General features: G+C 32.9%; 4 protein-coding genes and 1 long non-coding RNA gene across 12 annotated transcripts; 2 read left to right on the top strand and 3 right to left on the bottom strand.

The window, feature by feature from the left end:
- Positions 1-4,075: 4,075 nt before the first annotated feature.
- On the bottom strand, positions 4,076-4,733 carry LOC115876333. The gene is made up of 3 exons (XR_004049128.1): positions 4,551-4,733; positions 4,236-4,480; positions 4,076-4,164 (listed from the first exon to the last, which is right to left on the bottom strand). It is a non-coding gene; the product is annotated as an uncharacterized LOC115876333 (long non-coding RNA).
- Positions 4,734-9,249: 4,516 nt separating this feature from the next.
- LOC115876328 lies at positions 9,250-10,343 on the bottom strand. The gene is made up of 2 exons (XM_030892063.1): positions 10,181-10,343; positions 9,250-9,482 (listed from the first exon to the last, which is right to left on the bottom strand). The coding sequence occupies exons 1-2, from the start codon at positions 10,341-10,343 to the stop codon at positions 9,310-9,312; spliced, it is 336 nt and encodes a 111-aa protein (XP_030747923.1). The 3' UTR covers positions 9,250-9,309.
- Positions 10,344-12,214: 1,871 nt separating this feature from the next.
- LOC115876276 (transmembrane protein 256 homolog) lies at positions 12,215-13,312 on the top strand. Its single transcript, XM_030891994.1, has 4 exons — positions 12,215-12,567; positions 12,623-12,895; positions 12,949-13,083; positions 13,135-13,312. The coding sequence occupies exons 1-4, from the start codon at positions 12,493-12,495 to the stop codon at positions 13,180-13,182; spliced, it is 531 nt and encodes a 176-aa protein (XP_030747854.1). The 5' UTR covers positions 12,215-12,492; the 3' UTR covers positions 13,183-13,312.
- Positions 13,313-13,963: 651 nt separating this feature from the next.
- Positions 13,964-14,532, top strand: LOC115876277 (28S ribosomal protein S14, mitochondrial). Its single transcript, XM_030891995.1, has 2 exons — positions 13,964-14,096; positions 14,153-14,532. Exons 1-2 carry the CDS (start codon positions 14,046-14,048, stop codon positions 14,474-14,476), a joined length of 375 nt encoding a protein of 124 aa, XP_030747855.1. The 5' UTR covers positions 13,964-14,045; the 3' UTR covers positions 14,477-14,532.
- LOC115876275 (DNA repair protein XRCC3) lies at positions 14,321-16,367 on the bottom strand. Of its 8 annotated transcripts, XM_030891988.1 has the most exons (6): positions 15,998-16,194; positions 15,771-15,918; positions 15,572-15,717; positions 15,198-15,509; positions 14,798-15,144; positions 14,321-14,750 (listed from the first exon to the last, which is right to left on the bottom strand). In XM_030891988.1, the coding sequence occupies exons 3-6, from the start codon at positions 15,624-15,626 to the stop codon at positions 14,550-14,552; spliced, it is 915 nt and encodes a 304-aa protein (XP_030747848.1). In that variant the 5' UTR covers positions 15,627-15,717; positions 15,771-15,918; positions 15,998-16,194; the 3' UTR covers positions 14,321-14,549. The 8 variants fall into 8 exon arrangements, with proteins under 8 accessions (XP_030747848.1, XP_030747847.1, XP_030747852.1 ...); XM_030891987.1 differs by lacking the exon at positions 15,998-16,194 and adding an exon at positions 16,206-16,367 and having other exon boundaries at positions 15,572-15,918; XM_030891992.1 differs by lacking the exons at positions 15,771-15,918; positions 15,998-16,194 and adding an exon at positions 16,206-16,367.
- Positions 16,368-16,369: the final 2 nt, after the last annotated feature.

The following is a 16,369-nucleotide window of genomic DNA, read 5'->3' as shown; positions in this document are numbered from 1 at the left end:
TCCTTATAATGTCCGTTTTAATTGTCCAGGTTTCGCCTGCCTAGGTCATGACTGGTAGTACACATTGGTCGAATGTTTTCTTCTTTAGATAAAGTGGCATTCTGGATTTGAATATGATTAAGTTTCTTCCACAACTACTCCATGCTAACTTAATTCTTCTGTTGCTTTCTGATGGTAGAGATCCCGAGCTCTGTATTGTAGAAGATATATTAATTTTGAGACCTACACTACAGTTGGCTGTATTTAGTTCGTTAATTCGGGCTTGTAGTTCTTCAGGACTATTGGCAATTAGGACTATGTCATCAGCAAATCTGAGATTGTTAAGATATTTCCCATCTATTTTCAATCCTTTATTGGTCCAGTCCAGTTGACGGAAGATTTCTTCTAGTGTTGCTGTAAACAACTTTGGGGATATCGCGTCTCCCTGTCTTACCTGTAGTATGTATCACTATATATTTTTTACATTGAATTTTTTTTTTTCACACTCAAAATCTGTCTGATATCTTCACAGCACTTAACACTACCCTGCCAAAAATTCCACATATAGCGCCCTGAAAAAAAGGATATGCAACAACCAATCCACAATACCTACAGTGCTGCTCATACACAAACGTTAGTCCCTGAAGAGCTTGGAGCTGAAAAAATTGAAACACTGAACATGAACCAATATGAACCTGTAATACATGCAGACGACCTTAACGATATCTACTGAAAATGACCCTGCGGTGGTTCCTTGGAGACTCATACAAAGACTGATAGTACTAGAGCATCTGGAACTACTGCTGTAAAAACATAGAAGCAACAAAAGAGTATCATATATGTACATAGAAATTTTGTAGACTTCAATTTGGCTTCGACATGACCCTCAAACCTGTTGCATACAGCTTCAAACAAAGTAGATGTTCAATCAACGTAAATCCATAAGATACAAGAAGAACCATACAATAATCATCTGAAGGCGTTGAATCAAGTAGGCTGCAGTAGTTCCTAGGAAGACTCGTACTTGTGGATCATTATATTCTCATTCCTACATCAAACGTAGTAGAACTTCAACCCATGTGAACCTATGAAACACAAGAACCACACAAACATATTCTGCAGGCATCGACTCAAACTGGCTGCAGTGGTTCCCTCTAAAGCTCATACCAATACCTGTAAAAAATAATAACAAAAAAAAAAGACAACCATGTACATAGAGATTATGTAGACCTCAATTTGGCTCCGACATGACTCTGACCTGTTGTATACAGCTTCAAACAAAGTATATCTTCAACCAGGCAAACCTATAAGACACAAGAACCCTACAAAAATCATCTGAAGATGTCGACTCAAACGGAAGCTCATAGAGGCTATCAGTCTTTGTAGAGCGCCAAGACCTACTCTTGTAAGAAAATAAACCTGACTTAGATATGACCCTGTTAAGTTTTGAACCTCAAAAATTTAAACTTGAACTAATGATGACCTCAAAAAGTCCTAAAAATTTCTACTGCACTACGAAAAAACTCGATTCCTTTTTTCTAGGCCCTAGAATCATACCCGAACTTGAATTGAAAATACAAAAAATAAGTTTAAAACATATTTAGACTATTTTTATTGAAAATTTAATTATTGAATGCTTATATATTGGCATGCGTTTACTCTAAAGTAGTAATAAGTAAAAGAAAGTGAGTTAAAAAATTAGGAAGTTATAGAGAGTTACCTACACCTACACGTTTAATTTAAGAAAATAAAAATACCTGTTAGACATTTTCTAGATTTCAATTTGACTAAGATAATATGAAGAATGATATTAATTATAGTTAATAAAAGTTTTTTTTTTGAAATAATAGTTTAAATCAGAGAGAATCTAATCCCAAATAACGTTAAAAAGAAAACACTAAAACAATAAAAGACTTGGAATCCTCATTATCTCAGCACCCTCGATTCAACATTACAGAGACTAGAATAGGATGATTATTCTATTAAATTTAGTTTAAAATTACAGAAAATACTAATACTAATAGTGACCAGAAAGCCATAAAAACCTCTACTACACAACTTAAAAAACTTGATTCTTGGGGCCTAGAATTATATCTGAACTTGAATTGAAAATATAAAAATAAATTTAGAAAATTTAGACTATTTGTATGAAACATTTAGTTATCGAAATGCTAGATATTGACATGCGTTTACTCTAAAATAGTAATAATTAAATAAAAGTGAGTTAAAAAAATTAAAAAGTTAAAGAAAATTACCTACACCTACATGTTTAATTTAAGAAAATAAAAATTACTCTTAGAGATTTTCTATATTTTAATTTAACTTAGATAATATGAAGCATCATCAAATACATTCTTAAGCAAAACCGACAGACATAACAACCCAATAAAAAGACCGATAGACATAACAACCCAATGGACCTCTGCTGCTTTCGAGAGGAAAGCATGTTCTTTGCTTCTGTGAGGAGCCTCCACAGAGGACGTTAGCCCCTGCGGATCTCAACCCAACGTGCTTCTGTGAGGACGCTCATACAGGGGACTTTAGCTCCTGTAGAGGTCAACTCAACACTGCTTCGCTTCTGTGAGGGGCCCCACAGGTGACTTTAGCTCCTGCAGGACCGCGCTCACGCCATCTCCAGGGAAATAAACGAACAACCAAATAAACCAGAAAAAATAACCAAGAAAATGTACATTTAAAAAAACTTACGTTTTTTTGCAGAGCATTCCCCACGATGTGCATCCCTTGTACAAAAATATACGCTCACTAACCTGAAACAACAGAAACAATACGTTAGTTGAAAGTAATAAAAAAAGAAATAAATCTTATAACATACCTGATTTTATCTCGTTCAATGCTCTCCATCCTACTGGCCTTTTCCAGAAAATCTTCGTTCCAGACCTGCACCAATCGTCGTGCCTTCTCAGAAACAGCCTTAAGGACAAGAGTACCTTAAGGCAACAGTTAGTGAAGAAGGTACTACGACTGAGACCTTGCACATCGGACATCTCAAGGCCACAAAAATGATAGATTTACTACTATAGGTAACAAGGAAGATTTAAGGTGTCTTTAACGAGATAAATCTGTATAGAGAACTCTATAGAGATTGAATTATAATAAATGAGGAAAATATGAGTTAATGTTATTTTCAACGAGAATTTACTTTTCTCGAAAATACAATTAATGATGTGCAAAATGCATTATTTTAAAATTATCAAATTTAAGTTTTATTATATTAATCATGAACAAAATTAAAAATATTTTGAATGGTTTTAGTACAAAAGGTACAAGTTTATTAAAAAACATGATACCTCACGCCTTTTTTTAAATTTAAATGCAATTAGAGAATAATTAAAAAAAAAGTAAAATGATGATAGAAAAAATTTGATTTAATCCTATGACAATGCCCTACAGAAAACTATTACAGAGACTGGAATAGAGTGATTATTGTTTGAAATTTAGATTAAAATTACAGAAAATAAAAATTATGTCCTCTAGAATTTTTTAAAATGAACCTAATCCCAAATAACGCTAAAAAGAGAACACTAAAACAATGGAAGACTTGGAATCTCCATTGCCTTAGCACTCTCGATTCAACATTACAGAGACTAGAATAGAGTGATTAAATTTAGTTTAAAATTACAGAAAATAAAAATGATATCCTTGAGGATTTTTGGAAAGAAAAAATCTAATCCCAAATAACACTAAACAGAAAACACCAAAGTAAGAAAGACTGTGAACCTCAATTACCTTAGCACTCCCCATTCAACACTACCGAGACTAGTTAAAAAAATATAAAAAAGAATAATTTCTGTTATAAAAATACTTGAAAAAAGAAAATGGTTAATTGAAGATCCGATTTCTGGCACACATTTCATAAACTTTGAGCAAAAACAAATGTTTTTCAATAATAAATTAAACATAACAGAGTAAAAGCCAAATTGGGTTTAAATTATTTTGAGAAATAGACACCTCGAAAAAAATTAAAGATATTATTTCTTGTGATTTTTACAAACGACAAGAAATACAAAGGATTATAATATGATTCGAATCAAATGAACGCAAATAAAAAGTGTGGCCTTAAAATGCTGTGAAAAACCTTAGAACAGCCCCAGAACCACGAACCGACGCGACCGTTATAATTATGCTTTAGAAATGGTTCTTCTACATTTCCTCTTCATCTGCATACTGAAACAATGATAAAAATAAAATCAAGTAAAGATGCCCAAGTCCAGAAAGTCCAAACAAATTCAACTCACCTCCATTCCACATCCTTTCACCGGCGATTCCTGCCACACGGCGGAAAAAGCAGCGTCGTCACACCGCGGGGGCAGAAGGACGCCCCTGGTTCCTCAGGAACTACGGACGGTCCCTGGGGAATCCCATTTAACGCGTCATCAGGATCGACAGAACCTGGAATTACTTTTTAGCAGCAGGACATCAAAAAACACAGACCGACTAAATTCACAAATAACACACGCTGCGTACGAAAACGATCATAGTTCTGAAAAGATAGAAATATTTTTGAATTAGATTTATGAAAAAGAAATGGACAGATGTGTGTTCGGACTTACCTCACTAACACTGACACTAGGCTGAATATGCTGGACTACGGCCCATCCCACCATTCTGATTAGACGTCAAGAAGTATGTCCCTCCCCCTCAGTGTTGGCTATCCATCCAGGGTAAATTTTATATTTTGAAAGAGCTCTATCGCTTTGACATGAGATTATTAGGAAAATTAGTTTAGATAAGATAGAGAGTTGTGCAAAATAGTTTAGATACAGCGATAGAGCAGAGAAACATTTAATGGGGCAGAGCAAAATTTAAAAAGAAAATGGTCCCTTATTCCAATCTCTTACAACAGTGAAAGAAAACCCTAAAATAACGCCAGACTGGAACCGGCACTATTTTAGAATTATCAATTCATTCATCTCAAAGACCAGTAAATTTAATAAAAATTATTATAAGTTTGATTTGAAATTATATAAAAATATAGAGAATAAAACAGTTTAAATCAGAGTGAATTTACTTAATTTATACGTGAATGGGAATACTAAAACAAGAAGGCTGTTACTCTTCGATCGTAATAGTACCATCCATTCACAAGAGACCATGTAAAAAAGATTATTTTAAACAAAAATTATGTTTTTTATTTTAGTTTTTAAGAGAGAGAATCTATTATAATCCCATTAAGGCCAGAAAGAAGACCTAAAACAAGAGAGGTTGTGAACCTCCATTGCCGTAGCACCCTCGATTCAACATCACAGAGACTAGAATAGCATCATTTTAAATTTTTAGAAAGAATATAGTCTCAAATAACACTAAACAGGAAACGTTAAAATAAGAAAGGCTGTGAACTCAATTTTTATGAGAGAGAATCTAATCCCAAATAACGCTAAAAAGAAAGCACTAAAACACTGAAAGACTTGGAATCTCCAGTGCCTTAGCACTCTCGATTCAACATTACAGAGACTAGAATAGGGTGATTTAATTTAGTTTAACATTACAGAAAGTAAAAATTATATTCTTCAGAATTTTTAGTGCCAACCTAATCCCAAGCAACGCTAAAAAGAAAACACTAGAACAATGAAAGACTTGGAATCTCCATTGCCTTAGCACTCTCGATTCAACGTTAGAGACCAGACTAGCACTAAACAGTAAAATAAGAAAAGATGTGTACCTCCATTACCTTAGCACTCCCCATTCAGCACTACCGAGACTTGATAAAAATAAAAAACATAAATTTTTGTTACAATAATACTTAGCAAAATGAGTGGTTTATTGAAGATCCGATTTCCTGGCACATATGCCGTTAAAGTTTTAGAAAAAATAGGTTTTAACCGGTCATAACTCCAAGAAATAGAACCTTCGTAAACCGTTTAAATGGACAGACCAAAACACCGGAGAGACCCAAAGGCACGGCGGGCGTTGTTCCAGTCAATTCGAACCTTTACGGAATCTTGGCCAAGCCTCGACCCTCCGATACCAGCTTGATCCTCCACTCCTGAGGACATTTGTTCCTTGGAACCCTGGCCAGACCAAAAATCACCGGGCTACAGGGCGACCCAGCTCAAAAAGAATCGGATTAAGAATTTGACGGTGTCGTCGAGAAAAACCATTCGACAACGGTTTGATATTTTTCGAGTAACGAGGCAACCCGGAAAACAAGTTTATATGCCTGCGTTTTTCAGTTTCAAGAGGAGAAGTAAAAATATAAAGTCTTTTACTAGTAAAAGCTTTATATTGGTGGTTAATTAGCAAGGCGACATCGGAGGCTGAGAATAACCACATAGTTTTATGACGTTCCGATCGGACAATTTAACGTAACGTCTTCTGCCACATTCCCCCCACTCAAGGACCAGCGTTTACCTGCCCTTTCCGGTCCAAGAGTGCCAGATGATCCCAACCCACTGCACCCCTTTACGAGCCTCCTAGTCCTCTAATTGAGCTGAGCCCCACTCCCCAGACACCCTTTACGTTTAGGACAACAACCCGGCCCCATGGGATAGCCTGCATAGCATGTTATAAGCTTACGCCCGGTAATGGAGCGGTCGAATAACATACCCACTGGCAGACTACAACGCAACGAGCACCTGGGAACCCCGGCCTGTTACCGGGGCTGTAATAATATGCGAACGAATCCAGGGCGAAACAGTCCCAGGCCTCCGAGACTGGCCCCTCGCGACAGTCCCCACAGCCCACAGATTGCATCGCAACCACCCCGCAACGCTGCTTTTTTGTGTCTATCGATTTAAAAAAAAATACGAGCACTAAAAAGTACTCGTATTCATTATATTAAAATACCAGCACTAAAAAGTACTGGCATTTATTAGATACTTCATGTGAAAGATTCTGTTAAAGTGACATTTATTTAATTTAATTATTCTTTCAAATATAGAGATGAAAATCTCTGTTTTCATGGATAAAAGTCTATAAACATTTCTTATAGAGTTTTATTTGCGTTAGAGAAAAAGAGTGACACTTGTGATATTGAACCCAGACTATGTAAAACGACGGATTAATCTAACACGAACTCAGCGGTCATGTCTTTAGATCCTGATAGTAGAGACATTAAACCGCACGCTTACTAGCTGGGAGCGTTGATGGATTTTCACGTGATAGCATTCCATGAGCCGTCTGCATGGGTAAAGTAAGTGTAGTTTGGTAGTTACAATAATTGTGTGTCCCCATTCGATTGCGATCTGAAAAAAGAAAAAAGAAAAAAACATGAAGACCCCAAACAACCCTCTGGCTTTTAATAATCTATAATCTTGAATAATAATGAACGACTGGAGTTATTGAAAGCTAAATTAAAAATATATGTAAAACTAAAAATGTAAAATAAATATACAGGGTATGTCAGTATTATCGCTTCAATAAAACACCTCAGTTATACAGGGCGTTAAAGAGTGTAGGTCTTATTAACTTTTAACTACTCTATGTGACAGAGAAAAAATGTTTATAGAGAAAAAAGTTTCCAAATTGATTGATATATACATTAGAAAAATATTAATTTACAAATTGGTTGTAGAAAAAAAAATATAGTAAATTATTATAAGTTAAGTAGCTGCGTGAACCCGCTGTATACTGTATACAACCAAATAATTATTCTCAATTTAGAACAATGTGATTTGACTATAAAAAATTAACTTTTCATAGTGTGAGCTGTTTTTGAAAAAATTGGTGAATAATATTGTAATTTTGGTTGAGACCCTATACACCCATGAGTTCCAAAAAAAAATTTAACCAAGAAATTAAAAAAATTATTTAAATTAAATATAGATCCATATAATTAAGTCAAAAAAAGAATGAATTATAAAAAAAATAAAATTACAATAAAGTAGCACTATTTAAAAAAAAATCTTATGAAATTATGTCATTGAAATCAGCTAATATTTTTCTTAAAAATGTATATACAAATATTATAAAAAACAATAAATATACACATATTTCTGTAGAGATTTATAGTGAATACGAAAAATTAATAAAACACCAGTAAAATATTTCAAAATCTTTTTGTGATCTGTTTTTGAAAAAGGGAGTGAATAATATCTATTGTGATTTTGGTTCACCCTATAAATGCTAATAAAAATTGTTACCAAGAAATTTAAATAACTATTTAATAAAAAATTATTTAAAAAATATAATATGTAGATGTCATTAAGAAATAGTATAATAAAAATAAAATTACAATAAAGTAGCCTGGAAAGTAGCATTATTTTAGGAAAATCTAATGAAATTACATCATTGAAAACAGCTAATAGTTTTTCTTGAATATTTCTATACAAAATGTCCAAAAAAGAAAACAAACATATATAAAGTATATTTCTGTAGAAATTAGTAATGGACGAAGAAATTGTAAAATATCATTAAATATTTGAAAATCTTAGTGTGTCTGTTTTTGAAAGAGTGGCTGAATAATATTGTAATTTTGGTTCACCCTATATATCTATAGGTACTAAAAAAATTGTTACCAAGAAATTTCAATAGCTATTTAATAAAAAAAGTATTTAAAAAATAAATATAGATAGATAAAACAGATAAAAGTCATAGAGAATATATTTCACAAACTTAAAAAACAAGGAGCCAGTATTTTAATTTTTAGGGTTTAGATCAGTTTCAAGAAAAAAATCAGCTTATTATCAATATAAATTTCACTGGTTATTCTTCATTAAATATTTCACTAATTAAAGCAGCTACATGCAGATGCAATTCTGTGTTTTACAGCTTTCTAAACTCTATTCAGATTATTTTATAAAAGATGTAATACATAAAGTATATAATATACCCTATTATATAATATCTTTAAGAAAAACCATATCAAATGCACTACTATTAGAAATATTCTTCAGAAAATTGAGTGATATTATTATAGTACATTCAATTATACTAAGGCTTTTATTTCTAAAATACTATATACATCTAGGTAAGTCTAAAAATTATGTATTTTAATACTGTATATAAAATATCCTGTCAACCATAAAAACATTAAATTTAGAAAACTGTCACTCCACAACAAATTACATCTTTTTATAGCAAGCAGAAATTATAAAAAAGGCAAAACTTTTATACACTGCCTGATAAAATTTCAACCAATCGGAAAAGAAATGACCTTACATTCAGCCAATAGAATTGCTTTCAAGCCAGCCGCTTTAAGAGGGTCCGATTTGTCGAAAAATATCAGGAAATTCATAGGAAAATGGTCGTACTTACCATCTCTCGAGTCCAGCTGGGCCCTACCCGCGATTGTACCGAGCAAAATGAGGCGCACATTCACTCCCGGAGTGCAGCACGTCTGGATACAGCGCCCGAGCTCAGGTACGACCTGAGCTATATGACGTGTCCAGACCCATACCGATCCTTGGTCCATTCCATCCAAAGGCAGCCTGGTTTCTTTCCGACTTGAAGATCTGTTGTTGTGTTGGTGTGTTGTTCGTCATCTCCTTCTTCACTGGCAGCGTGGTCCTTGGATGTCCGTAACCCTGGATAATTTCTGGCATAATCTGAAACAAGACAAAATATCTTTTAGTTACATAGTTCATATGTTCCCGATCCACTCACACTTTTTTGAGCCACTCTGTACATATTTAAACGAAATTCACAAGTTTTTTATTCTAGGAGCTACAAACAGGTGTCCGACGTATTATTGCCGGACCCTGTACAAGACAAGAACATCTAGAAACATAAAAACCTAAGCAAAAAGTCTCTAAGAAATAAATAAAATTAATGTATTAGCACAGAAAATTACTAGCTTCAGAAAAACTATCAATAATAATCCTACCTACAATATTAAGTACTAATTATTACCTTATATTAAGTTTCTAAATGTTTTTTAGTATAAATACAGGCAGATGTAATTTTTCTGTGTTTTACAAGAAAAACCATATCAGGTGCACTACTATAAATATTATTCAGAAAATTGATTGACTATAATTATTTATTCACTTATATAGGGTTTTTATTTCTAAAATACTATATTCATCAAACTATTTAAGTCTGAAAATGATTTATTTTTACAGTACAACAATAAAAAAGAGCTATTTATAGCAACAGAAAGTATAAAAAAGCAAACAGAAAGTTTAACAAAAAAAAAGGCGGCTTTGACTTTTTTTGTTGATCTTGGGCTTCTACCGGCCGCCTTTAGATGGTCGGATTTTTTCGAAAAATATCGGGAAATTCGTAGGAAAATGGTCGAACTTACCTTCTCTAAGAGTCCAGCTATGCACTACACATGATTTCCGAGCACAATATACAAGAAAAAGGCACTTTTCCTTAAAAATTCTGGAGACGCAACCGACATAGATGTTACATCGCCAACGGTCCGACCAAAAATGGCGAAAATTGACCGAAACGACCAATAACATTGAGTTTTGGCGCTCGGTTGCCGATATTTTACGCTAGAGGGAGCACCATCTCGCGCTGTTCTTTTGTTTTATCGATGAAAAATTATGTAATTTTATGACCTAAATTCAAATTTAAATGAAAATTTAGCAACATAACGGTACATTGGGGACAAAACTACTACCAGGGAAATGTAGCTACGGGTTTTCCGAATAAAATGACACCAAACAATAAACGAATAAAGCAAAATTCACATAGATATCGCATTTTCTTTACCCCAATGTCCCTAATTGTTAATATCATATAAAATAGATTTTTGCCTTAAAAAAAGATTTTGAAGCTTTAAAATAGTTAAGAAATTATAGATTCTCATTAAATATAGTTAATTAAGCAGTTTCAGACCTATTAAACCCATATAAATTAAAATAAAATTCAAAAAAAGGTGGCGATTCGGTAGCCTTCAGAATCTTCAATAAATATAACTTTGTTGTTCGATATTTTCCGAAATAATGTAATATTTAGTTAAATATAGACTTATTACATCCATAAATTATAAAACAAGGCAGTAATACCCCTATTTATAACTTCTACAAGACATTTTCTTAGTCAATGTAATGGCCAAGATTTATTGCTTTTATTTCACCAATTTTGCTATAAAATCAATAAAAAGCCTCATTTAACATGATTCTGTGCTGTACAAATGATGTATTTATGGTTTTTTATCAATTTCCAAGCCCCAAAATAAGAATATATAACTTCTAAAAGATATTTACTTTTATTTCACAATTTTGTCCTGAAATCAATAAAAATACACATTTAACAAGATTCTGTGCCCTACTAATTATGTTTTTGTAGATTTTTAACAATTTCCAACCCCCAAAACAACACAAGAGTAAACAAGAATTTGTTGCCTCTTCGATACAAAATTTGTTCGATGAAAGCTTCGAGCACTAGGTCTAAACAGGATGTTTTCTACATATAGTCTAAAAAAAATACAGGGTATGATTGCTCATGTATTTTTAAGAAAAAAGTTCATATAAACATAGGTAAAGTGATCTCCCTGTCTGATCTTCAGGGTATTAAAAATCTAAAAAAAAATATCTTTATGTTTTATCTTTTACTCTTTAGAAAGGAAATGGTGGTTTATGTCGTAGAATACAATGCAGCATTTAATATCCTGTAGTTGATTTACTATAATTTCTTGTTTCCTGTAAGTAATGCCAAAATAAAATCTTGACAATATGGTGAAGGTTGAGTTTTGAACTTATTGGATTGATATTAAGATATTTTTTATATTTTTTTATGTCTTAATATATAAACAAAGATACTACATATGTATTATGCTTTGTGGTGTGGAAAATGACTGTTAAGATATCTTAATTATATAATAAATTATATATTTTTTATATTTTAGATATGCTAAGATAATTACATAAATTAGGTGTAAGGATATAAAAATCTTAAGGTAGCAGAAAATTAATGCAATATGTATAAGCAGAATTAAACAAGGTACAATTTTAATGAAACGTTATAAAACTTAGTATGGAAATGGATATACAGCATTTAAAAATTCCAAAAAAAAAGAAGAAACCTGGACACACCTCTTTTAATTTTCCGAATTTATAATAAAGCACTTTTTAAACGTAGTGTCTAGAGTTTTATTTCTGTTTAATTAAAATAATAACTATAATATTGTAAATAATATATATTGATAGCACTGAAAAAAACATAATTTCTTTTCTACTGGAAATAATTCCAAAATAACTTGCAATCTGGCAACATCGACGATATGCGCAATATCTGTGACTATTTGCAACAAATAATCCCACTTCTTTAAAAAAATTGACGGGTTCTAGTCATCCGCTGATCGGAACAATAAAATAAATCGTCCGTTATTTTATCAGATTTGTTATTATGTTTCAGAATCAATTTAATTAAATAATTACTTGCTAGTTGGAAATTTAGATTAAAAGAATAATAATGGTTTGATCTAGATTAATACCATGATTTAATTTTTATTATATGGAAAATATTAGTAAGTCATCGGTTTAGTGGACGGCTAGACACCGCCAAAAATAAAAGCGTTGACAGCTGGCAGGGACGTGATTTGTTATTAAAATTTTCAAAGATAAAAAATCTAATTTAATTTTAAATTATTCCGATATAAACGAAATGGGTTTGCACGATTATGTGAATTTTATCGTTTTCGATAATCCAATCTCCAAGTCCGTCACGTCAATTCTCATGGTTTGTTTTATTCTAGTTCATTTAAATGAGAAAAATGTTTTGATTTGTGTTTTAGAGCAACAAAAAGAGTATTACCGCCCCGCCGAACGTTACAGTGATCACAGAGAAGACCCCTTTATGGAAAATGGCCAGCGAAACGGGACCCTTCGTTAAAATAGGCGCTCTTATGGGAGCCGCAGCGGTTATCATAGGCGCTTACGGGGCGCATCGTGCATATCCCAAAGATTCGGCCGAGGAACATAAACTTATGTTCGAAACGGCCAACAGATACCATTTTTTTCATTCCCTCGCTTTACTAGCAGTCCCCTTATGTAGAAATCCAAAAATTGCAAGTATTCTAAGAATTAATAGAGTCAAAACGTAATATATAACTTATTGTAGGCTGGTTCACTGTTTATATCTGGTACAGTGTTGTTTTCTGGTACATTATACTATCGAGCTTTTACTGGTGACGATACAGTGGCTAAATTGACACCGTTTGGAGGAACAATACTGATCTTTGCCTGGCTATCCATGGTTGTCTAAGTTAAAGCTAATAACTCAAACTATTTTCAATTAATGTTTTAGGTGTTAATGGGGTCAAATGTTTACTTGAGTTGCATGCCCATAAATTGAATTGGTTAATTATGGTTATTTAGGTCATATATTCAATGTACAAATAGTAAATTATTTTGTGATTTTATTCGTTTAATATATTATTTAGTAAGACATGAATTATAATAAATAAATGTACTCCAAACGATAGAAAAGCTCCTTTATTTTATTTGCAAAATATAGCTACAACATACATACAGCATTTATTTCAATGATGTTGTCTCTTTCGATGGTAACTGTTATCTCTATTGTAATTGTGAGAGTTTGAATTATCTTGATATCTGTCTGATCGATGATAACTATTATCTCTATTGTAATTGTTGTGGGACTTTGAATTATCTTGATATCTGTTATTTCTTTCTCTGAATGAATTTCTGAATCTACTATACCAAGGACACACCACGGGCGGGTTTGGAATTTCCTCATCGAAGACTTCTTTATAATCTGGATCAAGCACAGAATATCGATCTGAAAACTCTTGTAAACATTCCTCTAGGAAATTCTCTTGCTCCACTGTTAATGCCATCGTATTTATGGTACAATATAACTTATAAAACCTTAATATATTATATATTGTTGTTGTTTTTTGAATAGAGAAACAGTGTTTTTTCTAAAAGTAAATTAATATCACAGATTAATATAACCTAGCTTTGTCAAATGTCAAATTCTTCTTTTATATTTTGTGGCCAGAACAATGTACTCATTTATAGCCACTCGTCTGACTGAGGACCGTAGTTCGATTCCACGTAAACTAAAGTAGGCACAGTCCAGATGAATCCTAGCAGCAAAGAGACGTTAACTGCACACAAAACTGTGTCACAAAATAAAAAAGATGAAGAATTTACTTCCAACCTAAGAAAATCGGCCCAGTTCCAAATTCCAAGATGAATTTTGTTAAAAATATATTTCAAATAATACCCCAACCGGCTTATAATGTAAATTTAGTAAATCTCTTTTATTCTTTCATTGTATTTATTGCTATTTATTTTAGCTGCAACAAGTGAGATATAAATGGGCCAACCACTGGATGGCTAGAGACGTTAAAAGAAGGAAAATTGTAACAGAGCTGGCCCCCACTAGACTGCGTATCAATTCAATGAGAAGAAACAACATCTTACCTCCAGAAATTAGGGAAATAGCCGACGCAGAAATAAAGGCTATGCCAAACAATTCATCCCCGCTTCAAATCCATAGTAGGTGCGTGATCACTTCGAGACCAAGAGGTGTAGTGTTCCGTTGGAGACTCAGTCGTATAGTTTTCAGACATCTAGCCGATTACAATAAGCTTTCCGGCGTACAAAGAGCCATGTGGTAGAAATATTTAATTACAATATATGATGTATTAGTGATATTAAAGTATGTGTTGTTTAATTTGATTTATTATTGATTTATACACTATTTAAACCATCTGATTCAATGATAAAATTGGTAGTTAAAGGAGGTAAATCTGGAGAGAATATTACTTGAAATGATCTGACATTATTACAGGTTCTTTGTATTGAAAGTCGTGTTACCACATTATTCGCCCATGCCAAGCCTAGGCATGGCTCTGAAATACCCGTAATTAAGTTATCTATAACCTTAAAATACTGAAGTTAAAAGAATATATTATATTAATTTAGTTTTAAAGCTTTACTTGGTTGGTTACTAAGAGAGCACAATTGTATTTCTTCTGAAGCTGCAGTAAATTTCTTGATATCTCCCTGAAGTCTTGACTTCTGGTTATATAATTAGGATTTTCATTTTCACTTCTGAACAAACCTGCTATAGAATCTATTACTATTATGCCGATGTTCTTAGTTTCCATGAGACGGGGCAGGGATACTTTTAGACACTTATTTAAGTGGATACTATCGGGTATATGTTGGATATAAACATTACTTTCGAAGTCTATGTTTAAATTATGTTTTTCTCTCCAGAGGACTGAGAGTTGACTTAATCTTTTAGCTGGAAAAACATCTTCTGTACAAATATACACAGCTCCTACAATAAAAATATATATTTTTTGTTTCTCCACAATATTTTGCTAGAATTACCTTTATCACAACTTAGCTTAGTTTGTAAGGCAACCTGTAAACAAAATTGGGTTTTGCCCACACCGCTGGGGCCATATAATTCCACAATACCGTTAATTGGAAGTCCGTTCCTTAAAACAGAGTCGATATTTTTACAGCCTGTTCTTAACCGATCCCAAGGCGGTAACTGGTCAACGGTACAAATTTTATTTTTGAGAACCTCATCGGCTGCTACCTTTTTGATTTTTTTAATGTCTTCGAGTGAAATACGCGTGCGGTTATGGATTTCTTTAGTGCTGGTGTCCAAAATTTGTGGATATGAATTGAGATTAGCTTAAAACACAATAGAGTAAACAAAAATAACATGTAATTTTTTATATATTATGCTTACATACCTTTCGATAAAGCGTTTAGTGTGTCTAAAGACAGTAAATTCGTAATTTTCTCCATGATTATTTAATTTTATTGCTATTAAATCGTTTTTTTCTACGCTGTTACAAAAATAACTTGATTTGAGCATTTGAGGTTACACAGAAAATGCCTAAAATGTGAAATAAAAATACACATAAAACAAAAAAAAAGGTTTAAACTGGCCCTTTAAAAAAGTAGGTACAATCTAAGGGTACAATCAATGAAAAAGTTCTGTATTTTGTGATGAGAAATGAGCATTTCTCCTAAGAAATGATTATATTTGAATCACATTTGAATTTCTTTCAACTGTCAAAATCCAAGCGCGCTCAAACTGTAAATATAAAAATATTAAATAGTCAGTGATCACACTGTATATATTAAAACACAGGTATGTGAAGAGAAAGAATCACCCTAGTAATATAAACCTGTGAAACAAATATTTTTTGTAAAAAGTAACAAAAAACATTCCCAAGTTTATACTCCTAGCATTTACGGGGTGAATTGCAAGCGTCGTCTCTCCGACTAGACGAATCTTAACAATCCCCCCCGTAAACGAAGGTACCTAGGAATGCGGAATTTCGTGGTAGAATTGACCGGCGCCTCGGCATCAAGACTAACCTTGACAGACATCGTACGACTGCAAACAATTCTCTAACAACAACTCAAGAGGGCTAAATTATGGGCTGGCCAGTTCCCATAACGTCGCATTCCTCAAGCGCCAGAAAGTTAGGATTAGAGTCTACATCGCACGCCGCGTCTGCGAATCCCAAATGATATTCTTT

The sequence above is a fragment of the Sitophilus oryzae genome, unplaced genomic scaffold (assembly GCF_002938485.1).
Source record: "Sitophilus oryzae breed Bouriz unplaced genomic scaffold, Soryzae_2.0 scaffold_1430_pilon_pilon, whole genome shotgun sequence".
Taxonomy (NCBI): domain Eukaryota; kingdom Metazoa; phylum Arthropoda; class Insecta; order Coleoptera; family Curculionidae; genus Sitophilus; species Sitophilus oryzae.
Note: the sequence above shows the minus strand (reverse complement) of the source record. Positions and strands in the feature narration are given on the sequence as shown.